Source organism: Scleropages formosus, chromosome 16 (assembly GCF_900964775.1).
Source record: "Scleropages formosus chromosome 16, fSclFor1.1, whole genome shotgun sequence".
Classification (NCBI taxonomy): domain Eukaryota; kingdom Metazoa; phylum Chordata; class Actinopteri; order Osteoglossiformes; family Osteoglossidae; genus Scleropages; species Scleropages formosus.
Window position 1 is genome coordinate 20,239,542 of NC_041821.1, and position 21,601 is coordinate 20,261,142.

Consider the following 21,601-nt stretch of genomic DNA (forward strand, 5'->3'; position numbering starts at 1 on the left):
CAAGGGTCTCAAAATTCACATCCATCTCTGCACATCCGAAATGTTTGTTAGTCAGTCCCTCACCACGTGCTACCCGATCCTAAAATTCTTCCCTTTGTGTGCCACTTCAGCAGGTTAGGAATATGCAGGACACAAAGAAAAACAAGGTGTACTTCAGTACTTATTTCCTCATCTGTTGGCAAAATGCACTTTTGTTTACTCGGAGCTCTACGTAGCTTTGGAGGAGAGCGTTTGGCAAACGCGTTAAGAGATGGAGCGCAAAGAGTGCACTTTATTGTTATAAAGCCAAACCTCGAAGAGGGAGTTTAATATACTCGTGTATTAGATGTGCTCTTTTCATTGGAGCACCAGGCCAAGGTGTATTTTAGGAGACAGCCAGTAGTTATTTTACAGTTGTTTCCACCCTCCCATTTTGGCCGCAGATTATCAGCAGTGCTCCTAACCCTCTATTCCGGCTCCACCGTCCAGCACAGCCAAAGGTGCGTGAAATAAAACAGACTGATGATTGGGGGGGAGGGGGGAGGGAAATGCAAATCTTGGCCTGAAATTTGATACCAATTCTCTAAAATGTTGGCATCAGCTTGTTTCTAGGTCACCAAGAACATGTATATGTAGTGCCTGCCCAGTGTTGACTTTCCGGCTGATGAGAGGAGGGACACCATCGATATTCTTACTGCACACCAGTCAGTGTCAGTCAACATACACCACATTCACGCCAATACACTCAAAACAAGATAAAACTGTCTAATATCACAGTGAAAGTTTCCTCGGTGTCACAGACCACATGTGAGCGGAAATCCAATATAGACTTGGGTTCGTGCCAAGAGAAGGTGAAGAAGAAAGTTCAGTGTTCAGAAACTTCAGTATTTCACACTCCCAAAGGCTGCACCACAGAGCTCCTCTAGCACTAACCCAGTTCCTGGGCAGCCGGAACCAAAGCCCTCAGCCGGCGCATGAATAAGTAAAGAGGTCTCGTGTCTTTCCGCAGCTTACACTGCATCAAGTTTCATCGAGCGTAAACTTTGGAACCGACAGTCGAGGAGAAGCTCTGCATGCAGACCTGAAAAATGCATCTGGACTGCAATTGCAGTCCAAAAGGCTCAACCAGTTTTCTGTGGCAAAGCACCCAAAAAACCCCCCCCCCCACACACACACACAGGGCAGGAGATCAATTATTTTCTCTTAAATTATTTTAATTTCTTGTGTACACTAAAAGTAAATTTACACACTTAAGTCTGAAAAGAACCCGGCATGCATGTTAACCTTTTTACAGGCTCTTCAAGTGTATTGTCTTTTTCCATAGGAATTTTCCCATACATTTTACAGTCCATAGTTTTACTGTACACAGTCTAAAGCCACAGCGAACTATGATTACATCCATTTCATCTTTACAATGTGCAAAATCCTTCTAAAAATAGATTTACAGTGGTAAAACATGAGAAATGCCAAAACAAAAACAGCTAATGAAAGCACTTAATATTGTAAGTAACAGAAACATGGAAGTAAATATTGGTCCCTCATTCCTCAATTTTAAGTTGATTATCACATCAGTTAACTTACACTTAATCTATTCGAAAGTACTTTATGCCAGTGGTTTCAATCATAAAAATGACACACCCCTCCCGCTGCCAAAAAGCAAAGACGTCTTTTCCAACAAGACATGAACCCTCAGCCCACAGATTGATGTGTTTTGCAGGGAGACGCTGACAAAAATCGGACAAAATTACACAAACCAAACAAAAAACAAAAGCACAATAAAGACAGCTTAATTTAAGAAAGTTGAGGATAAAATCTACTTAAGGTAAAAACAAACAAAAATAAAAACTAAGGCAATGAACACAACAGGAAAACATTCAGCTGGATTTTGCAGGCAGTGTGGTTTCAAGTTATGTACATAATATAGATTTCTCATTCGCTTTACTTGTGCCTCATAAGAAGGGCTTCAGCCAGTGTTCTCACTAAGACAAACGACGCACTCCCAGTACTGAGAGGGGGGGAAAAAAAAATAATCTTCGAAAAATAACTAAAGTTCATCCCTGATTATTTACAGATTGATTCTCATAATATAAACAAGACTTCTTCCATAGTATTTGTTGATAAATAAATATATGCTTTTACTTTTCGTGATCATCATTGTTGTCAACACCACCCGCTGAGCTTCTTGGTAGACATGGGCCCCTTCGTGTCTCAGCTTTGCCCTTTTTTTAGACAGAGGAAACCAGGTAGCAGCACAACATGAGGAGGAGAGTAACAGGAAAGGAAAGAGGGGGAAAAAAAATAAAAAATCCCAAAGTGGGACGCAGAAGAAAGAAAGCTGACTGGTTGAATGAGATCATGAGCGCCAGAGAGGAGACCCTCAGTCACCCGTGGTGGCAGTGGATGAAGCAGATGAGGAACAGGAACCCAGAGGGGTCAGCGTGGCGGGGAACATCAGCACCTTTGCCTGCATGAAGGAGAGGTCCGGCAGCCCTGCAATCACCTTCGCTGCTTCCTCGCTCAAGTTCTCCTCCTTGCGGGGCTTCCTGTTGGTCAACACAGTAAGAGCGAAAGGAGATGGAGGAGAAGGGTTACTCCAACAGTGCCTTGCGGACTGCCCACGCTGAGCGGATTCCTGCACCAGCAGGCCCCTGGGTACCATCTGCCATCATTCCCTCCCACACCTTCCAGTGAGGGGATGACAATTCTGTATCATCATTCCTTTATCTCACTGGGACTTCCACTTCTAATCTGTCCTCCTCTGAATAATATAAAAAGCAACACTTCTCTCTAACGGAAGCTCAAAAAAGGAAGTCCTGTATAGTGAGGAGCCAGATGGTATCTGTCTCCATCTTGTGGTTTGCTGCCAAAGACACAATAGAGCAGCAAAGATCCATGAACAACACTACAGGTCACCAACAACAGAGCCTGATGTTTAGATTCAATAAAAACATTTAACAGGTTGTATTAATACAACCTGAAGATTTTGCTTCACTTGCCTTAGACTTAAAATGAGTCCAAGTCTGCTAAAAGTTGGCAACTTGTACTGCAATCTTGCAAAATTAATAGTAGCCAGCATGCTGGAAAATATATGAATTTACCACTAAGATCAACAGTATAAATACAGCTACTTTTTTCTTCGTAACAAGGATCTCTTGAGATTCAGGTGTTTGCAGCGCAGTGAAATTCTAACAAGGTCAAGCACAAAATATGCAATGTATACATTTTGACTGAACCATGGATTTATTTTTGTACATATGAAGGTCAGATTGTGATTATTTAAAAAAAAAAAAAAAAACGGTATGTAGTTAGAACACTGAGAATTAAGTTTGGACAATGACAGCTAAGCATCATAAGAAATAGTACTTTTAAAAAGAAAACTGGAAAGAATTTGTAAACACACCAAAAATCTGACTCCTTAAGATTGAGTACTTTTATATCAAACCAGAGGCTAATTATGAGTAGTATAAATACATTCATCTGCACAAAAATGTAGACCTCTGAAAAGTTTTGTGTTCTAAACTGGGTCTCTTGAAGTGTAAGAGCTTGTTTAATTGCACATAAAGGTATTATTTGCTGTAAAACAAATATTTATCATGACAATTACTTTTTATCCCATCACTGAGCCCTGATGTGAGTAGGACATCAGAAGACATTCACAAGTATAGAATCTGTAAACAGTTAAATGGAAACTGAAGAGTAAAATTAAAGGAATGCCCTATATGCACAAGAGGAGCACAGCAAGGAGGTGGGGCCTGACCTGGTTGAGGTGCTGGTTTTCTCCATGGTAGACATGAGGCGGGCAAAGGCATCAGCTACACGGCTGGTGGCACCACTGGTGTCCAGTTTGGCAGTGGTGAGCTCATACAGCTCAGGGTCCACGCCTTTCATCGGGGAGGAGATGCACCGTGTTAGCAGACGCCCCTCACAATGCACTACCACCAGTATAGTACCAGCACAAAGCAGCATCCTTACTCGTTCACACCCCAGACTACAGAAGAACGCTTAAAACACTTTCAAAAAGATACCTGTAAAGTCTAGAATGGTCCATGCATGCATTTCCAAGAACTTGAACTGAAGTAATTCAATTTTTTTGAAAATATTTTTGCTGCACCACTACACAGTTGCCAAACAGACGCTTTTATCAAGAATGACACCCGAGATACGTAAAGGCAAACCTTACACCAGCTGAACCCCTCTTGGGACTTGAGCCCACATTCTTACAAACACTACCAAACCTGAATGATCCCTTTCTTGGTATATTATACAACAGACAGAGCTCCCGAATAAGCATTATAACAGGTTTTTTTTTTTTTTTTTTTTTTTTATAAATCCCTGTATGTGGATATCTAAAGCTGCAATAATTCCCATGGGAAGGAGTAATGGAATATCAGAGACAGGAGGGTTTCTGAAATACTGCACAGTTCATATGGAGACAGCCATGTTAGAGACTCTGTTAGCAGTTAATGGAAAACGCCTACGCGTGCTGACCTGGGATAGACGTGGCGCTGCTAGAGCCAGAGTCCTCCACGGGCCCAAAGAAATCGAGGTTGAGCAGAGAGGAGCCTCCGCTGGCTTCAAGAGTGAGCCACGCAGACGGTGAGGAGGCCCCAAGAGGGCGAGGCAGGGTTAGCATATGGCGGAATGGAGAGAGACGCAGTTCACACGTGCAGCACAGCATTAGCACATACAACATTCAACGACACGCACAGGCTGGTCTTGTTAATGAAGATATCCGCAAAAGAGCTCCAACATAAAAAGTAGTATTTTGTACCAAGTGAAAAAGAGAGTGAGAATGTAAAGTTACAGAAGATTACACATACATGAATATTAGATTTAGGTGAAAGGCAAATGGGAGTAAAACTTAAGGATTACTTTCCATCTGAAACTGTACTTTGTTAGCAGCTGTAATAAAAAAATGAGCAAAGATCTAATGATTATAGAAGTACCTGTTCAAATATTTAACATATTGTCTTCATTTCATTAAAAGGCAAGTATAGACCATCAACCTGCTCAAAACAAGTCAGCATTTAAACAAATATGGAACATAACCACTTGTGTCCCTGCTGATATGCAATATTTCTCCAATTATAAAATTATATGCTTTCTGTGTGAACCTCTTCATTAATCACTGCAGATATAAAACACTTTTTTGGCATGATTGTTTACCAATTACATGTAAGCTCATCCTTATTGTTGAATTTTAAAGATTTCATTTAAGATTGAAAGGCTCTAATTTGGCCAAATCTAATATGATCTAATCAATTTCATTGGAATTAAAGCACTTGAATCTTACACTAGTGTGTGTTAGGAGGCTGAAAGAAATTTATCTGAATTAGGTTTTTCCTTTCATTGTCTTAGACAAAACCAACCCGAGATCTACAAGGTTTAGGAAAGTAGATAGGTTTGGTCATTAGCCTGAATGCCATAGGGCCCATTTCTATGATCTGCTAGGATCAGATGAAGAAAATTAGGGGGAAGACAAAATTAGAGGTAGGTGGGCCACAGGAGAAACATACCATCCAGAGGATTAGTAAGGCCACTGCTACTCCAGTCAAACTGAATAGGTGGGAGCGTCTCCTGGTGGCGGGAGGAACAAACAGTGAAAACAAGGAAATTGAATTTAAAAGGATTCAGAACTAATGCCATCTACCAGAAATGTGCCCTGGAAAATTGATGCATCCCCTAATTCAGAGGGAGAAGCAAAAGAGATCCAAGGGAAAGCAATGGGGAAATAAATGTAACAGATGAAGCTGGTTTCCACAAATGACAAAACAAAACTGAGGAAGCCTGAATCACTGCATCTCTGTCATCTGTATGTGCTGTAAGTGCAATGGGAATGCATGAAAACATGCCAGAGATGAGCAAGATTAACATTTATTAATTTAGCTTTTACGGTGATATCAATGACGTCTGTCTCTGCGTACACTATGTGTCAGTCTTGACTCAAAATTTAGAAAGTGCTAATATTTGTAGGACATGTGAAACTGGTGTCCACTGAAATTAAATCTGAATAGCTCCCTAATAGCATACATCTGGTAAGTAAACCTATAGCCAATAATCAATAACCAGAACACTGAAACTTCCCTTACTTGTGTTGGATCTGATGAGCAAGAACTAATTTCTGGAGAGACTGGAGATGCTTGTGCTATAGATGCAATCTTCTCTGCCGCTGAAATCGGTTTCACAGGTTCTTTGGTTGGCTCTAGCATGCCCTGAGAACAACAATAGAAAAGAATCTATATATAATCTTTCACATATTTAAGGACTGGGAGGAGACAAAATACCACACAAAATTTAGGCAAACAACTCTTGTGATGTAAATTAATGTATTAAGTGGTACTAACCAAGCTAGCAGCATACATGGGTACGATCACAGGCTGCTTCTTCTGACCTGTGAACAGCTGAGTGGAGAAACAGATGTCACAGCTTAAAGCAGTCAAACACATTTTTGGTGAAGTCCATGATACACTATTAAACAGCTGGATAGTTTGTCTAACAAAGTACCCCAGCTTTCTAGCACACAGCAGATGTGCATTATGCAGGATATAAAGAGACAGGAGGGTTTGACTCACAATATTCCTAGTGTCAATGCCCAGGGAACAGAGAAGGGTCCTATTGCAGTGGGAGCCACCCCACTGGTGTCGCAAGCCCAAGGCATTGTGGATATCCCGCAACTGCTGCCACATGTCTTGCGGCCACCTGCCACACAAGAGCAATGTCATCTAACTGCAGTACACCTGTGCTGTGACATATGAATGTTCCCCCTCCCGCTTCTTGCTACCAAGCACTTTTACGGTGTGACAGTACGAATGCAATAGTCACTGTAGTCAGTAAGTTACATATAATGCAGGACAATAAAAGTTTTAACCCTCAGCCTTTGGCAATTAACTCAAAGAAAAACATGAGATATCTGATACAATGTGCATGTTAACATGAACCTCACACCTCATGAAGTAATTACAATGGGACAGTAATGACAATGCTAAATGATTGCAGTTTTACTAAACAAGTACAGTAAAGCATGAAAAACACATTAAAGTCATAGAGCACAAAACATACAATCTTAGTAGCATTACAGCTATAATTGTGACAAATCTACGTAGTATAACGCTGCCAATTTATTGACTTTACACATCAATGTAACTGCCAAGCTCCTAATCTCATTAATATCACTCAAGCAGTACAACAATTTAATAAAAAAAAAAAAATTCAAATTTGCAATAGATCACACGTCATTTATGCGGAGACAGGAAAATTACGACTCGCTCACCCTTGTGCCACTGTGCTTTGCTCATCACTCTGCTCCTGCTGCTTCTCAAGGGGTTCTAGGAGTGCTTGCAAGGGGAGCACCTCCTCACCAGCCTGTAGGATGGGAGCCTCCGGAAAACTGGCCTGGAAGAGCCGCTCCAGTCGGCTGGCTAGCAATGTCTAGGAAAGGGGGGGGGGGGGAGAGCAGACATCTGGCTTTTAACAAGAGACATCCCTCGAGTTTTTGACTCTGCATTGTGTGAATTGGAAAATTCAAATAATATTAAACTGAATAGTTTTCAACTTGCTTCTATGACAGCAAAAACCTACAAACATACTGGAGATGCAATTTTTTAAATGCACAGGCTGAAGACACTAGACAATTTACTGTGCGAGACAAAAAAATGGGTGATTAATGTTTTTCTTACATGAGCTACAGTAGAGTGAACTGGGACTGATGTGAGGGAACATGTCACAGCTGGAGTTCTTGAAAATTTAAAGTTTGCATGAATCACATGAACAAAAAGATTCCCATGAGCTGATTTTAAATAATAATAAAAAAAAAAAAAAGTTGAATCAGTTAATAAAACCCTCTAACATGCTCCAGGTTCACAATTTCCTGCAGATGCAAACATGTTACTTATAGTTGCTAAGGCTGCATTGAGGCAAACCCTTCCCTGTTCAATGACGACACTTGGGCTTTTTGTTATAAGTAATCTAATTACTTGAAATTATTAATGTTTCATTCATGAGCAAAATGTTTAAGAGATTCTCCTGGCCACATTTTCAAACCTTAAACCAATCACTAAAACAGACAATGAAATTAAAGCTCTCATTACGTGGTTGTGCATCATTCATCCACTCGGTTCAGGGGACACCTGATACTGTAGTGGTTACAGCTTCTGCATTTGGACCAAAGGTCACAGGTTCGATGCCTACCTCTGGTTGTAGTACCCTTGAGCAAGGTACATACTCATAAGTGCTCAAACAACATTAACCAGATGTCTAAATGGGTAAATAATTGTAGGTAAACTAACACTAAGTTTTTGAAGAAAGGTATCAGCTAAATGAATAAATGTAAATGAGTTCAAATTAGGAGAGCGTCACTGCCCCACAGGATCATTCAAACATAGAATTATTGTTGAAAGCAACTTGACAAAGAAGCACTAGATTCCTCATTGTAAGCATGTCCTCTGTAGAAAGATTTAAATAAAATAAAATTTAAAAACCTCTAGGGATAGCAAAACACCTGTGACAATAGAACTGCCATCTCCGTACACATTTGGCATAGCAACACCAGTGTAAGAGAAGGTGAATTGTTGACATAAATCCCCTGCAGCAAGCAATATGATTACTGAACCTTCAGAATGCATAAGTGAAAAATGGTCATGTAACCAGCTGCTCATCCACTACTGCATTTCAGTATGATATTGTTGAGTAGGAATGGTTGGTTGATCTTATGCATCTTGAAAATGTGTTTCATTTACACTTTATAGTCTAACCATGTATCATCACTACTTCTGACTTTTGCTCACTGTGAATCAGTGGTGCACCTACAATCAGTATGGGTAACACTGCCATTACAAACTGAATGACTAATGCAAAAATAGAGCAAGTCATCTACCTACAAACTTTCAGAGGTACATTAAAAGAAAGGGGGTAGGAGGAAGAAAAAAAGTCAGGAACCAAGTTGCCTGTGTCCAATATCCTGAACAGAGCAAGAGATAAGTTCAACACGTTAACCATCATTCCCAACCAAGCTGCTGTCATTTTTGTGGCGATTTGGCATTCACATCACTGCTGTGTATTTCTTCTGTTTTTTTTTTTTGCCCATCCCAATACAGTATATCTGAAAATCACCAGTCATCCTGGAAAGAAAAATGACTATTCTACAGAACTTGGAAATAAAAATAAGAACTAAAATAACTCACTATTAGTGAAGTTAATGTACTGAATAGCATAATACAGTAAGACTACAGTAATTTACAAAAATCAGTGTAGGCCAAAACAGTTGGTTGCAAAAACCGAGATTAACATCCAGTGGTCACAGATATTGTAGCAGTGCACTTTGAGACTTAGATTTGAAACCATAAAAGCCATTTCAGATTTTGAGCTACAAAGTTTTTGCTTTTACTAGCATGTAAAAAAGATAGGTAGAGCTTAGCTATGGTGCTGAACATTTGCAGCAAAAATGAACAACAAGCACCACAAAGAAAAAGCCTCTCTAATGTAGTGGCTGCATGGCTGTTGCAAATAATTCCTCTGAAGGACCAGAAAATCCATGCGGTGCAAGTATGACAAAGTTCGATTAAGACAACCGGTGAAATTTAAATGGACAAATATAACATGAAACTGTTCTGAACAGACTGGAAAGGCATCTACAGAAGCAAGGGGGGTGGGAAAACTGTTCTGACAGTGAGTCATACCTGCCAACAGCTCACTTCCTCCATACAGACACACGCACAAAAAAAAAAAAAAAAAGGGGGGGGGGGGGGGGCAGCACAAAGAGAATGCAATCCACTCCTCTAGTCCTACTGTGCAGGATGGCCTGAAAAATCAATAGAACTGGGAAGAAACATTAATGAATGAGGGATTAGTGAATGAGGAGCAGGGGAACACAGAAGAACACCTGACTAAAAGGGTAAGGGAAAGGATCATGGATACACCTTAAAGGAGAGCAGGCCTAACAGTCCTAGGAATCCTCCACAGCCTACAGACTGGCCCTCCATCCACACATTAGATTGAATCAGCATTTATTACACCTCCCTACCATCTCATTAGCTCACACCAGGCTCACCAGTCCCCCCCATCTTTACAGATATTGCCAGCAGACTAGGGCCTAGGATGCTGGAAAATGTCCAGATAACCAGGAAACGCCTCCACACATATGGTTCACATCACCCAGAGAGCATATATGAACAAATAATATTTTCAAGTTTTTCCTGAAACATATTTCAACAAAGGGGGGCGTGGTAGCGCAGCAGAGTTGGCCTGTGCCTGCTCTCTGGTGGGTCTGGGGTTCAAGTCCCTCTTGGGTTGCCTTAGGACAGACTGGCGTCCTGTCCTGGGTGTGTCCCCTCCCCCTCCAGCCCTCACTGCGACCCTGCTTGGGACAAGCAGTTTCAGTTAATTGTGTGTGTGTGTGTGTGTGTGTGTGTGTATTTCAACAAGATTATGAATAAGGATCCACTAATGCTTCTGTGCAAAAAAAAAAAAAAAACCCAGGGTAGGGGTTGAAGAGCCTATAAAATGATTTTATATACAACTATCAGTTGTGATGAATACTAGTGCCTCTGTCTCGATTGAGCACTTCACGGGTGAGCAAACAGCAGCAGGTCCATTAGGAGGCAGCCAGAAGCGCTGTAGAACTCTACAATGTTGATATAGCGCCATCTGTGGATGTTGCAGGAACTGAGGGAATAACACGAGGCCAGGAAGGCCAATCGGAGGCCTCTTAGTTCTGGACACCGACGCACTGACAGAGGGACGGTTTTCCAGTGCTTTTACTTGAGGCCCACAAAACTATTTTCATTTTATATTTTAACCAATCACTTATTTGCACTTAAGGGAGTGCTGTGAGTGGCTGCATGAAAATGCATTTACTACACACACAAAAAGCAAATATTGATATTGCATGCTTTCATATCACGATAGTGAGAGCTTAATTATTCACAACTTGCATAAATGTTCAGAATTTGACTCATACAATAAAGAACAGGTGAATTTAACACAGCAAAGACAGGACAAACCAGATGTGTGTCATTTAAGATTAATCTTAGAAAATTTAAAGTAATTTTATGTTGGGACACGTACACCAAAAGAGAAACATGACTGAAAGCACTCTATGCTACTCGCCACTGATGCCTTGAGTACAAGTCAATCTATTTCAGAGCAAAGCAATCAATTCAGCTACTGGGGGATCACCTATTCCATTTCCTGTTTGTGTCACTGACTGAGCTTTCAAAGACATACAAATTACTGGTTTACAATTATTTTTGTCCTATATACAATAGACTATGTACAAGAACACAGACTGGTGGACAGAAGCCATAAACCTGGTCTTTCTCATCCCATTTACCCACACTGGACTCTGCAGAGTACTGGGCACCATCACAACAGCCACATGTGTCCCAGTGCTGAGAGTTGAGGGGGAGGGGGGAGGGAAAAAAAAAAAAAAAAAAAAAACCTGTAACCCTGAAAAGGATCCTTGTCTTTATGAGGGGTACTAGTGTTCATACACAACAAATCCTTTTGGGCTAGGGGAGATAAGGCAGAAGCATAGGGTTGAGGATTATAACCTGGCAACTACTGGTTCAGGTCCCAGGAAGATCACTGCTGCTGAACTCTTCAGAAAGGGAAAACTGCACAGCTGTATAAATGGGTAAAGCCACCATGAACTGAAGTATAAGCAGAGCATCTAAATACTTGCAGCAGACTGAATAAAGATCAGGAATTCATATACTACTGTATGGACAACAATCACTTGTAACACATATTAATCCTAAATGAAATCTAAATGAGGGCTCCACAATATTATGTTAATGTTTCAGAGTAGTCGCAATACTAAGCAACAATGGTATGACTAACCTATTTGGACTATGTATTAGGTAATGCTTTTACATCCTTTTTTTAAAATCAATTTAATTTGGACTCATTTAATCTTAAGTCTACAACATGAATATTATTATATAAGCCATTAAAAGGAAAAAAGTTTTGATTCTAATCAATGTTTGTAAGACAGTGCCTACAGTTCACTTGCAACAAAGTGAATGGATAAATTTAAATATTTAACTTCAATTTGTTTTCCCATAAAGTGCAACTGTGGTTAGTAGCCAAATTTTACCAGAGATTTTTTTCTTTTTTTTTTTTAAAAATTTCTCATTCACAACTACCAGAAAGAGAAGAGACAACAGCACATACCAACACCTGAAGCAGAGTCTGAAGGGTCAGTTTCCTTTACAAATTGCACAAGCGCACCATCACAATTTTCAAACAGGTCTCTAATGCCCCCCCCTTGTTCATTGTCATTTCAGAAAGCAATAAACCCATTCAATTTGTCAATATGGTTTTAAAAATGAAAATTAGGTAGCAATAAATTACTAGTATTTTATGCTCCTCGAAATATCGTCAGGGAGGTGAGAGGACAGTGAGTAGAGACACAGTCAGTTAATATACACTGCTCTTTCAGGAATATTTTGAGCTCATTACAACTCTTCAAAGATGAATTAAAAAAAGGGACATCTCAGAGCAATAAAAACATGACTTGTTTAAAGAGACTAGGGAAAGCAGAACCAAAAAAAAAAAGTTAACCCATCTACAAATTAGAGGAAAAATGATTAAAAAGAACTGATTTTAATCCAGTAAAACTTTAAAATAAGAGAGCGTAACATGAAGACAGAAGAGCTCAATGGTACAGAAGGTGGTAGTGATGCCCAAAGGTTAACTCTGCTCCGTATCAGTAGATTAGCAGCACCAGATTTGAAAGGCTTTTTCATACGCAAACAGATGTTGTCAGGCAGACCATGCAGATGGACTGGCATGCAAGTGCAGCCGCCGGTGTTTATATGATTTAAACTTCTATGGTTTCTTCAGTGTGTGCTGTACACGAATACCTTTTTTTTCCTGGGCTCTAAAGTGGTTGGTCACGGCTCACGCAAACAGTGAGATCTGACCTGGATTACCCAGTAAACAGAAAAGGACAACCCTTCTGTCACATGGCCTATGACTGGTCTCTGGAAAACTACACAACTCAGTGACCTCCCTTTTTGAAATATGACCCATGACCGTGAAACAGGAAGTAAACTGTGGTGACAAAGAGAAAGCAGCCAGGGCTATTGCAGCTCAGACTTGCTCTGCCCTCGGTCACCTGGCAAACAACAAATGGTGATTCAGCAAGATATATTCCTGAAACACATATATACGGGATTAAAGTTGCACAATGAACATCACACATGTGAAATTGATGCTAATTTGGCTTCTGGAATGTATTATCGGGCAGCGCAGAAGCACAGTGAGTAGCGCTGCCATCTCACAGCGCCTGGGTGGTGCGAGAGGACGTGGGTTCCATCCCTGCTCAGTCTGTGTGGAGTTTGCATGTTCTCCTCATGTCTGTGTGGGTTTGCTCTGGGTGCAATGTTTCCACTGGGTGCTCCATTTCCTCCCACAGTCCAAAGACATGCTGTTCAGGTTCACCCAGAGTGTGTTCCACTGATGTATGGATGAGTGAACCATTGCAAGTAGTGTATCTAGCAGTGTAAGTCACCCTGGTGAATAAGGTGTGTAGGCTGATAACACTACATAGCGTTCATTATAAGTCTCTTTGGAGGTGAATAAACGTAAATGTAAGTAGAGCATACAACCACAGCCATACACAAGCTACAGTGCATCCGCAAGCTGCTACAAGACATTCAAATGAAGTTTGTTATTGTAACAAGAAAAATGTCTGCAGAAAAAGATAGGGATAACATTGTTGCCATGGACAAAGATGTCCACCGAAATAAACTATAGTAATAGGGAAGGAAATATCACCAAAAATGAATGTTTTAGCATCAAAGGAGAACATCACTTTTGTTATTTAAGCTCACTTTGCTTGTAAACTACCTGGTAACAAGCAGAAGTTTGAGTGATCTCAAAGTTGTGGTTACTTACAAATGTTTATCATATGAAGTTAAATAGCTTCTAGTCAACAGTGTTTTTCCACTCTTATTTGTACATGCTGAATGTTACCAAAAACTGTTTCTGTAAAAGAACTGTATCTTCTTCAGGCTGTTAGAGCAATTTTTAACTGTAAAATTTACTTGCTTCACGACATAAACGCTCGTATAAAAATATAATTCTGTTCATCACAGCAAAGCTGAAGCATTCACTTTGCATGTTTCCTTCCAAAGTTATAGTTATTCATTTAGCTGATACTTCCCACCAAAGCAACACACATTATGCAATCTACAGCCATTTACTCATTTACACACTGGGATAATATTTACTGGAACAATTTAAGTTAAGTACTCTGCTCAAGGGAACTACAGCTGAAGATGAGATTTTAACCAGTGACATTTGGGTCTGAAGACAGCATCTTTAAACACTACGCTACAAACCCCTTTCCTTATCGTTCCAATAAAACGTGGAATGCCTGGTTGGGGCACATTCCTGAAATATGAACACCGACGTGCACATACTTTAAGGCGTGTCAGCTGCAGCTGGAACTCAACATTTCAGACCACCCACCTGCTGTATCAGAATCACCTCTGTGTAGGTGTCATCTTACGTAGGACATTAAAGTACAGTGCACCAGGGAAAAATGGACATCAGTGGAAAAATAAGTTGCTTATACCTTATGGAAAAAAAGACCATACTTGTGTGAAAAAGGACAGGAGGTAAGAACAAACACTGAAATACAAAAGTTACCAAGCTCCACTTACGAGGCTCTCTCTCCTGCTGGTCTGGGGGGTGCCAGTAAGGGGTGCAGAGGTGGCAGTGCTGGCCTGCCACCGCTCTTCGGTGTCCTCTGTACAGGCAATTCTCTGTTCCTGGTCAAATGCTGCCCAGGAGTCATCACCACCCTGTTCCTGGTCCCCGAAAGCATTCCATCCTGTGTTGAAATCAGAGCTGGAGTCGACGGGTGCAGAGCTGAAGTCTGCAAAGCTGTCACTGCCAGGGAAATCTGCAAACTGCATCTCACCGTCATCCCCATCCTTCCCTCTACTATAACCTTTAGGTGAGTCAAAATCACCAAAATCTTCCTCATTTTCAGGCTCCCTTGCAACCCGAGACACAACGTTTTGCTCATCTGGTGTGGCCAAGAGACCAGAATCCACCTGGTCAAAGTCAGCAAAACCCTGGTGGTTGCAGGTAGTGGCATCGCCAAAGTCCCCAAAGTCTTCATCCTCTGGCTCCACGGTAACTTTGCCGAAGTCAGTGCTAGTCGTGGCATCCTCTTTGAACTGCATCTGTAAGGGAGCAAAACTAGTCTGGCTTAAGTCCCCACAGTGATCCAATCCAGCTGGGGACATGGAACAACCTTCTGAGAAACCATTGCTGGGAGAATCACAGGACTCTTCTTCTTGGTCTACTGATCTTTCCTGAGCATGCTCAGGAGACACCCTGCCTTCAGTAGTGTCCATCTCTGTCAACTCACTGTCACTGTGGACAGCAGGTTCCTCACAGCCCTGGTGTGTCACAATCGGTTCTGTGTCACTTTGGTCAAAGTTGTCCCCTATGTGCAAACTACCCTCCCCATTGCTTAGCCATTGCACTGCCTCAGTGGAGGAGTTGGTGTCAGATCCTATGCCTGTGACCCTCTTCTCAGAGTTGGCTTCTGCCAGGCCTACTCTGGAGAGTTCATCATCCTGCACGTCTGATAGTGGTTTCCCGTCGCTGGAATCGCCTCTGCGTTCTCTTATGTCTGTGGCCTGGCAAATGTCCATTGGTGTGACAGTGTTAGAAAATGCAGAGAAGTCTGCAAATTTGTCCACAGGGCTGGCAGGGTGATCTTCCAGTGTTGGACCTGAGGCAAACCCTTTCTTTTGTGGATGGGTGACATCCAAGCAGAAGGGAGTTTCCTGCATATCAAATGCACTAAACCCATTTGTGAGGACCACAGTGACTGGACTGCCCCCATTGCAACTGCCTACCTCAAACTCTGTCCGACTGCTACCCATCTTAGTGTCAGCAGAGTTCAAAAAAGGGCTCGGTCTAGTCTGGTCTGCTAGCTTTTTCCAGTCATCAGTGCCATCCCGGCTGCTGCAGGAGTCTGCACCAGGGATGTCAGTATCAGATGATGCAGAATCCTCCTCCACAGAGGGCCCACCGAAGGGTCCAGGGCCCCCACTAATGTTGTTGAACAAGCTGGGGGGTGAGGTGTCAACTGCAGACTGAGGTTGACCAAAGGTGGCAGGGGTGTCAAACTCAGTGAAGCTGACACTTGGTGGCACTCCAGAAAAGCCCCCAAAGTCACCAAACTCATCATCGTCATCCTCAGCCCCATCATCCAGTGGGGGCGGAGAAGAAGAGTACATGCGGGCGACTTCTGGCTCCATGGTCCCACAGTGATCTTCTAAGTCCTCTCACTCACACCTGTGGAACACACAAAAAAAGACTTAGAACATCTGTTTTAATACCTTAATTTTTCATATCAAAAGAACTGTTGTCAAAAGACCAGACAAATACAGTAACATAATATATATACTAGATATCAAGTTTACATGGTCTAACATCGCATCACGTAATTTGAAATGGTATATTAAACATCTTGTTTTATATTTTAAATCACTTTAAAATCACTTTCATTTACAGCTATTCTTTCAGGCAAATTCCATTTTTATGAAAGATATCTGAAGATGGAAACATTTTCAGGAAGAAATATTTTTATGACTTAAAAGGGAGAAATCTTATTTACATAAACAAAATTAAAAAAAATCTAATAACTGGTTGTCTTCAATGTAATGGTTCAATTCTATTTTCATGTTAGATGTGAAACATACAGGAAGTTGCATGAGACTAAGATTTGGTGGGTTTTGAGGAAAAAAAAGGTAATTCACATTTCTACTATATTAGGAATTTCACTTCCTTTGTTCAACGCTCAAGCAATTACACAGAGTCTGAATCTTCGATTCCACACAAGAAGGCTTGTGGGGAAGTAAACAATGTGAAGACCCAAATGACCCTTATGGTGAAGTACACAACACTGTGACAATCTGCCTTTTAAGGCAGGTAATCAGGGAGACTCCAAAAAAAAAAAAAAAAAAAAAGGATATGCAACCATCAGACAAAAAGTTCCTGTTCTGAATGACCCCTGCCTTGGAAACAACTCAGAGGTCAAACTCAGACAGGTCTGAAAGTTTGAGCAAAGTTTTCTCCAAATCCCTTAATAGTGTCCATGGCAAGGGTGCCCTGAAAAGTCAGCCCGTCAAGCTGGGTCAGCCCAACTGATGCGTTGTCAGGGACACAATGTCCACAGGGGGCTGGTTAAAACCCGACCAAGGTGGATTTATGCTTACGATGTGCAATATACACTGCAGCGTAACGCTCCTTCAAAGCGAATAAGGCAAGTCGGACAAAATAGAACTGAAAGGGACAAAATGTCTGTAGCCATAAGAAAATAAAGAATTATTCTTACGATCATTATTACATTACATAACCGGAAATGCTGTCTGATTAGCTGCATTAGAATCCCACCCCCCCCCCTTTTTTTTTTTTTTTTAAATCCAGTTCATAGAGTTTCTGTTGAGAAGCAGAGAACAGATGAACTTGACAGCCACCAAGTACTTTCACACTTATGGTACTGTTCATCGTAGTAAAGACAGAATGTCTCCAAACACTGCGGTTCAGCTCTTATTTCTACACAAAAACTTCTGGGAAATAGTCCATCTGAATGGGGAAAACAGAGTCTGTGGAACCAAGTGACAATGAGTTCACCACGGTGGCCCACTTGAATCAAGCTGAAGACAAGAGGCGTCCTAAATAGCATTTTGTCCTGGGTCCTAGCACGTTTTGTGTGCTCAAATTAAATCAGCGTGGCTTTTCCAGAGCCAGACAGAGGAGATGAACTCTTAGACAGCAATTAGGTGATAATGGAGTAGTCATGCGCTGATGCAGACAAGCACAAAGGTGCTGGAGCGGTGGTGGTGGAGGCTGCTCTGGGAACAGAAAAGAGGGTGTCAGCACTGAACAAGGTCTGAGGAGAATCAGTAAAACATGTTTGTTCTGCGTAAAGAGACATCAATCTGCGAAATCCACAATATCAGAATGAAACATCTTGAATAGGAGGAACTGAAGTTTTTCCTCATTTTCAAGACAAGTAATGCTTGCCGTGGGTACTCGGCACAGTAGCTGTTTAACAGGATGCACCATGCATACTGAGAGAGGCAACAAAACCAAAATACATTAAGATACTGTTTGTTAATTGCACATACTGGCACAGCTTTGCCTTCACACCTTTATTTCACGAAAGTACACAAAAATCTATAGACCTAATCGCCAAAAAATAAATCTTATACGCTTTCTGATGTCGAAACAGATTCCCAAAACCAAGAACAACCACATCAGTAAGGCAATATTTACACAGATCTGTAAAAATCGTACCACTGACAGACATAAGTCAAGGAACACGTATTTTAAGTTTAGCGTAGCACATTATAGAAAAATGATAGACATAAACAGTAACTTTAAAGTGCACGACAGCAACAACTTCTACAATCTATAATAAAAATAACCACTTCTAAATTGTACAACAAAGCAGAGACCATCAATTACTTCATATTCCACAATTAGAAGTGGCAGAGCAGCAGTACCACACTTCTTTTCTCGCTAGACTCTTCAGTTACACCCTGAAGGCAACAGGTGAGACAGAAAACACAGAACAAAAAAAAAAAAAAAATTAAAAATCGGGCACTGATGTAACATACTGCATTAAATGGCACAGACTCGTGCACGACACCAGCGTGCAAAAATACATTTCACACGACTGCATCTTTTTGATCATAGTGCCTACAAAACTTCCAACCAAGACTGAAGCGCTGAACTTATTTTCGGCTACAAACAGATTTGATCTGAGGGACAAAGCGGGGCGCTGACCTCAAACAAGGTTCCAACAGTTTCAGAAGGGCAACAAACCTTAAAGAAAAAAAAAAAAAATACAAAGTGAATCATTTTAACACTTATTAAACATACTTGGAAAAGGCCTACAGAGATAAAAATAAATTTGTTAGATGGCATATTTTGAAGAGGTTAGATCTGTCACCTCATAATCGAAGTGTTGCTTCAAATCCTGCTCACACACTGTAGTACACCGACTGAGGTACTTAACTGAACCAAAACAGTGAGATGACACTGTATAAATGGGTAAATTACTGTAAAGTTGTAAATCACACACTAGTCTAAGCCACTGGATGAAAGTATTATATAAATAAGGGGTTAACAACAACAACAACGCTGTCGTTTGAGAAGGAGCCACATATCAGAAAATGTGAGAAGAAAGCAGCAGAAATTCATTCCTATTTACCCGTAGCAATGAATGAAACAAACTGATGTTCGCTTTCGCTTCCAACACCACCACCACCATCATGCACTGCTGCAAGTTTAAAAACACTGATTGAAAACAAAACGATGTCTGAAGAGGAAGCCCGGCACGGACCCGGCTCATGTTCCACTAATTTACATTCGCGATGCAGCTGAGCTGGACAGTTAAGACACGAAAAATGCGGTTTTGTTTGGGGAAGAAGAAAAAGTTGGAGAGTTTCGGGAGGAGCTAGTTTAGTTAGCTAGCTAGTTAGCTAGGCGCGCTGCGCTGGGCTGTACCTGCTGGTGACAGCTGTCAGACAAGTCACCTCAGTTCCGCTCAAACCACACAGTCTAAGTGTCGCGTCGGTCGAGGCGGAACTCCGAGGCGAGCCTACAGAGATATGCCGAGCGGAGGACGAGCACAGCGAGCCGTGCCTGCTGCCTGCCGTGTTTTTCCGGCCGAGCCCGCCATCGCATGAGCAGCTCCGTCGCGTCGTCAGGGACCCCGGACAGGCCCGAACCCGGCGGACCTCCCGCCCCGGGCGCCCGGCAGCAGCGACGTCCTACACCTGCTTCTCCATATGAGAACGAACGGAACGGCTGCTGAAATTCTCTTCTACGCGACTGACACCCTGACCCGAACGGAACCCGAAGATGCGCGCCGCGGCGTTCATTTTTTATGAGGCTCCGGCTCACATTTCGCCGAGGACGACGACGCGGCGGGGACGGTGACTCCCCTCCGTGCGACGAGCTCGCGCGCGGCTCAGTCTGCCGCTCGCGCTAGCTGTGCGCTAGCTAGCCGCGCTAGCTTAGGCGGGCAGCCGCCTGCCTGCCTGTACTGACTGAGACAGAAGAGAGTGCACAAAGACATCATTTCTCGTACCTTTAAGTCTCTTTTCTGGTTAATTCTCATGGTTCGCAGGCGGCGGGCACATCCCCGAAGGTCGATGCGAAGAAACGAAAGTGGGACAAACAATTCCCGGACTTCTGGTCAGCGGAGACGAAGGTTAAAACAGCCGGCTCGCGGTGCCACAGCGCTCCTCCTCAGCGCTCTGGGAAGCTCAGCAGTCAACTTTTCCCAGCATGCACGGGGACGCTACGAAAGCCCCTTTTTGCCATCACGTTCGTCATCACTTCCGGCTCCACTTCCGCCTCTTTGAGCTTCTTGTTTATGCGTTTCTCCAGGACAACAGAGCAAATGGGCCGTGCCTAATTATGTCACTGATGTGAGCCATGTATTCAGCATGTCGCTCGGCGCTGCACTGCAGTTGTATCTTATTAAAAGTACTTATAAACACGGTGTGGAATGTCTTAAAAATGCCTTCATTATGATAGACCTAAGTAATGTACTAAGTAGCAACATTATGGCATTGGTTTATTTATAGTAACATTACATTTACATTTACATATAGCAGACACTTTTCCCCAAAGCGACTTCCGGTCAGCTCTATGTATGTGGTGTTATGAGCCCACACACCTTATTCACCGCGGTGACTTACACTGCTAGATACACTGGGTCACTCATCCATACATCAGTGGAACACACTCACTCTGTCACTCACACACTATGGGGCAATCTGAACAGGCATGTCTTTGGACTGTGGGAGGAAACCAGAGCAGCCAAAGACTTACACTGCTACTACTTACAATGGGTAACTCATCCATACATCAGTGGAACACACTCTCTCTCTCTGTCACTCACACACTACATAGTAAACACAAATACACAATTAGCGTACTTGTCCCGAGACAGAATGTGGCTAGTTTTGATGCAACGGCACACAGTTCCTGGGGCTGGAACCTGAAGTGCCTGAAGTGCCTGAAGTGCCCAACTGTAGACTAATTAATTCAGGCCTGAGAGGTGGCGGAGAATGGTGGCCGCTGCAAAACAAACAAGCCCAGAAATTCCCGTCAGCAAGTTCCCCCACTTGTAGCAGCATTAATAAAATGTGGAGAATGGGTTTTTTTTTTTTTTTTTTTTTCTAACAAGAGCAAAAGTCTCTTTGCTTGCTTGTGAATGCTGGCGGTGCTCATTCTGACATTTGTAAAATAATGTTCAAAGATGGTGTTCACCGGTATCCTGTGTAAACGCTTAATGACGTTCGTTTGCAATTTATTCTGTATATTTCCTTTTGAGTGCAACGCCATGAGCTTATGCATTTTTGCATTTGATGTTTCAGTCAAAAGCATAAGGTATTTCATTCCCTCCTCCCCTTTCTTCAAGCTGGTTGGCATTAGAAGTCACAAAATGCAATCCTCAGCTACCACGGGTGGTTTCAGATAATGTTATTAGCTTTTTGTAAATCAACCCAAATGAGTTGCCCAACAGCACCCTTTTGCCTTTCTACCTGTGCACTTGCAACATAAACATTTCCAT

General features: G+C 42.0%; 1 protein-coding gene across 2 annotated transcripts; it reads right to left on the reverse strand.

Annotated features, from left to right (window-relative positions):
• Nucleotides 1-1,205: 1,205 nt before the first annotated feature.
• Nucleotides 1,206-20,392, reverse strand: aftpha (aftiphilin a). Of its 2 annotated transcripts, XM_018751138.2 has the most exons (10): nucleotides 20,108-20,392; nucleotides 14,646-16,299; nucleotides 7,250-7,407; nucleotides 6,552-6,678; nucleotides 6,324-6,380; nucleotides 6,069-6,191; nucleotides 5,496-5,556; nucleotides 4,468-4,551; nucleotides 3,737-3,860; nucleotides 1,206-2,522 (listed from the first exon to the last, which is right to left on the reverse strand). In XM_018751138.2, exons 2-10 carry the CDS (start codon nucleotides 16,260-16,262, stop codon nucleotides 2,357-2,359), a joined length of 2,517 nt encoding a protein of 838 aa, XP_018606654.2. In that variant the 5' UTR covers nucleotides 16,263-16,299; nucleotides 20,108-20,392; the 3' UTR covers nucleotides 1,206-2,356. The 2 variants fall into 2 exon arrangements, with proteins under 2 accessions (XP_018606654.2, XP_018606655.2); XM_018751139.2 differs by lacking the exon at nucleotides 4,468-4,551 and having other exon boundaries at nucleotides 2,271-2,522; nucleotides 20,108-20,390.
• Between the last annotated feature and the right edge of the window lie 1,209 nt (nucleotides 20,393-21,601).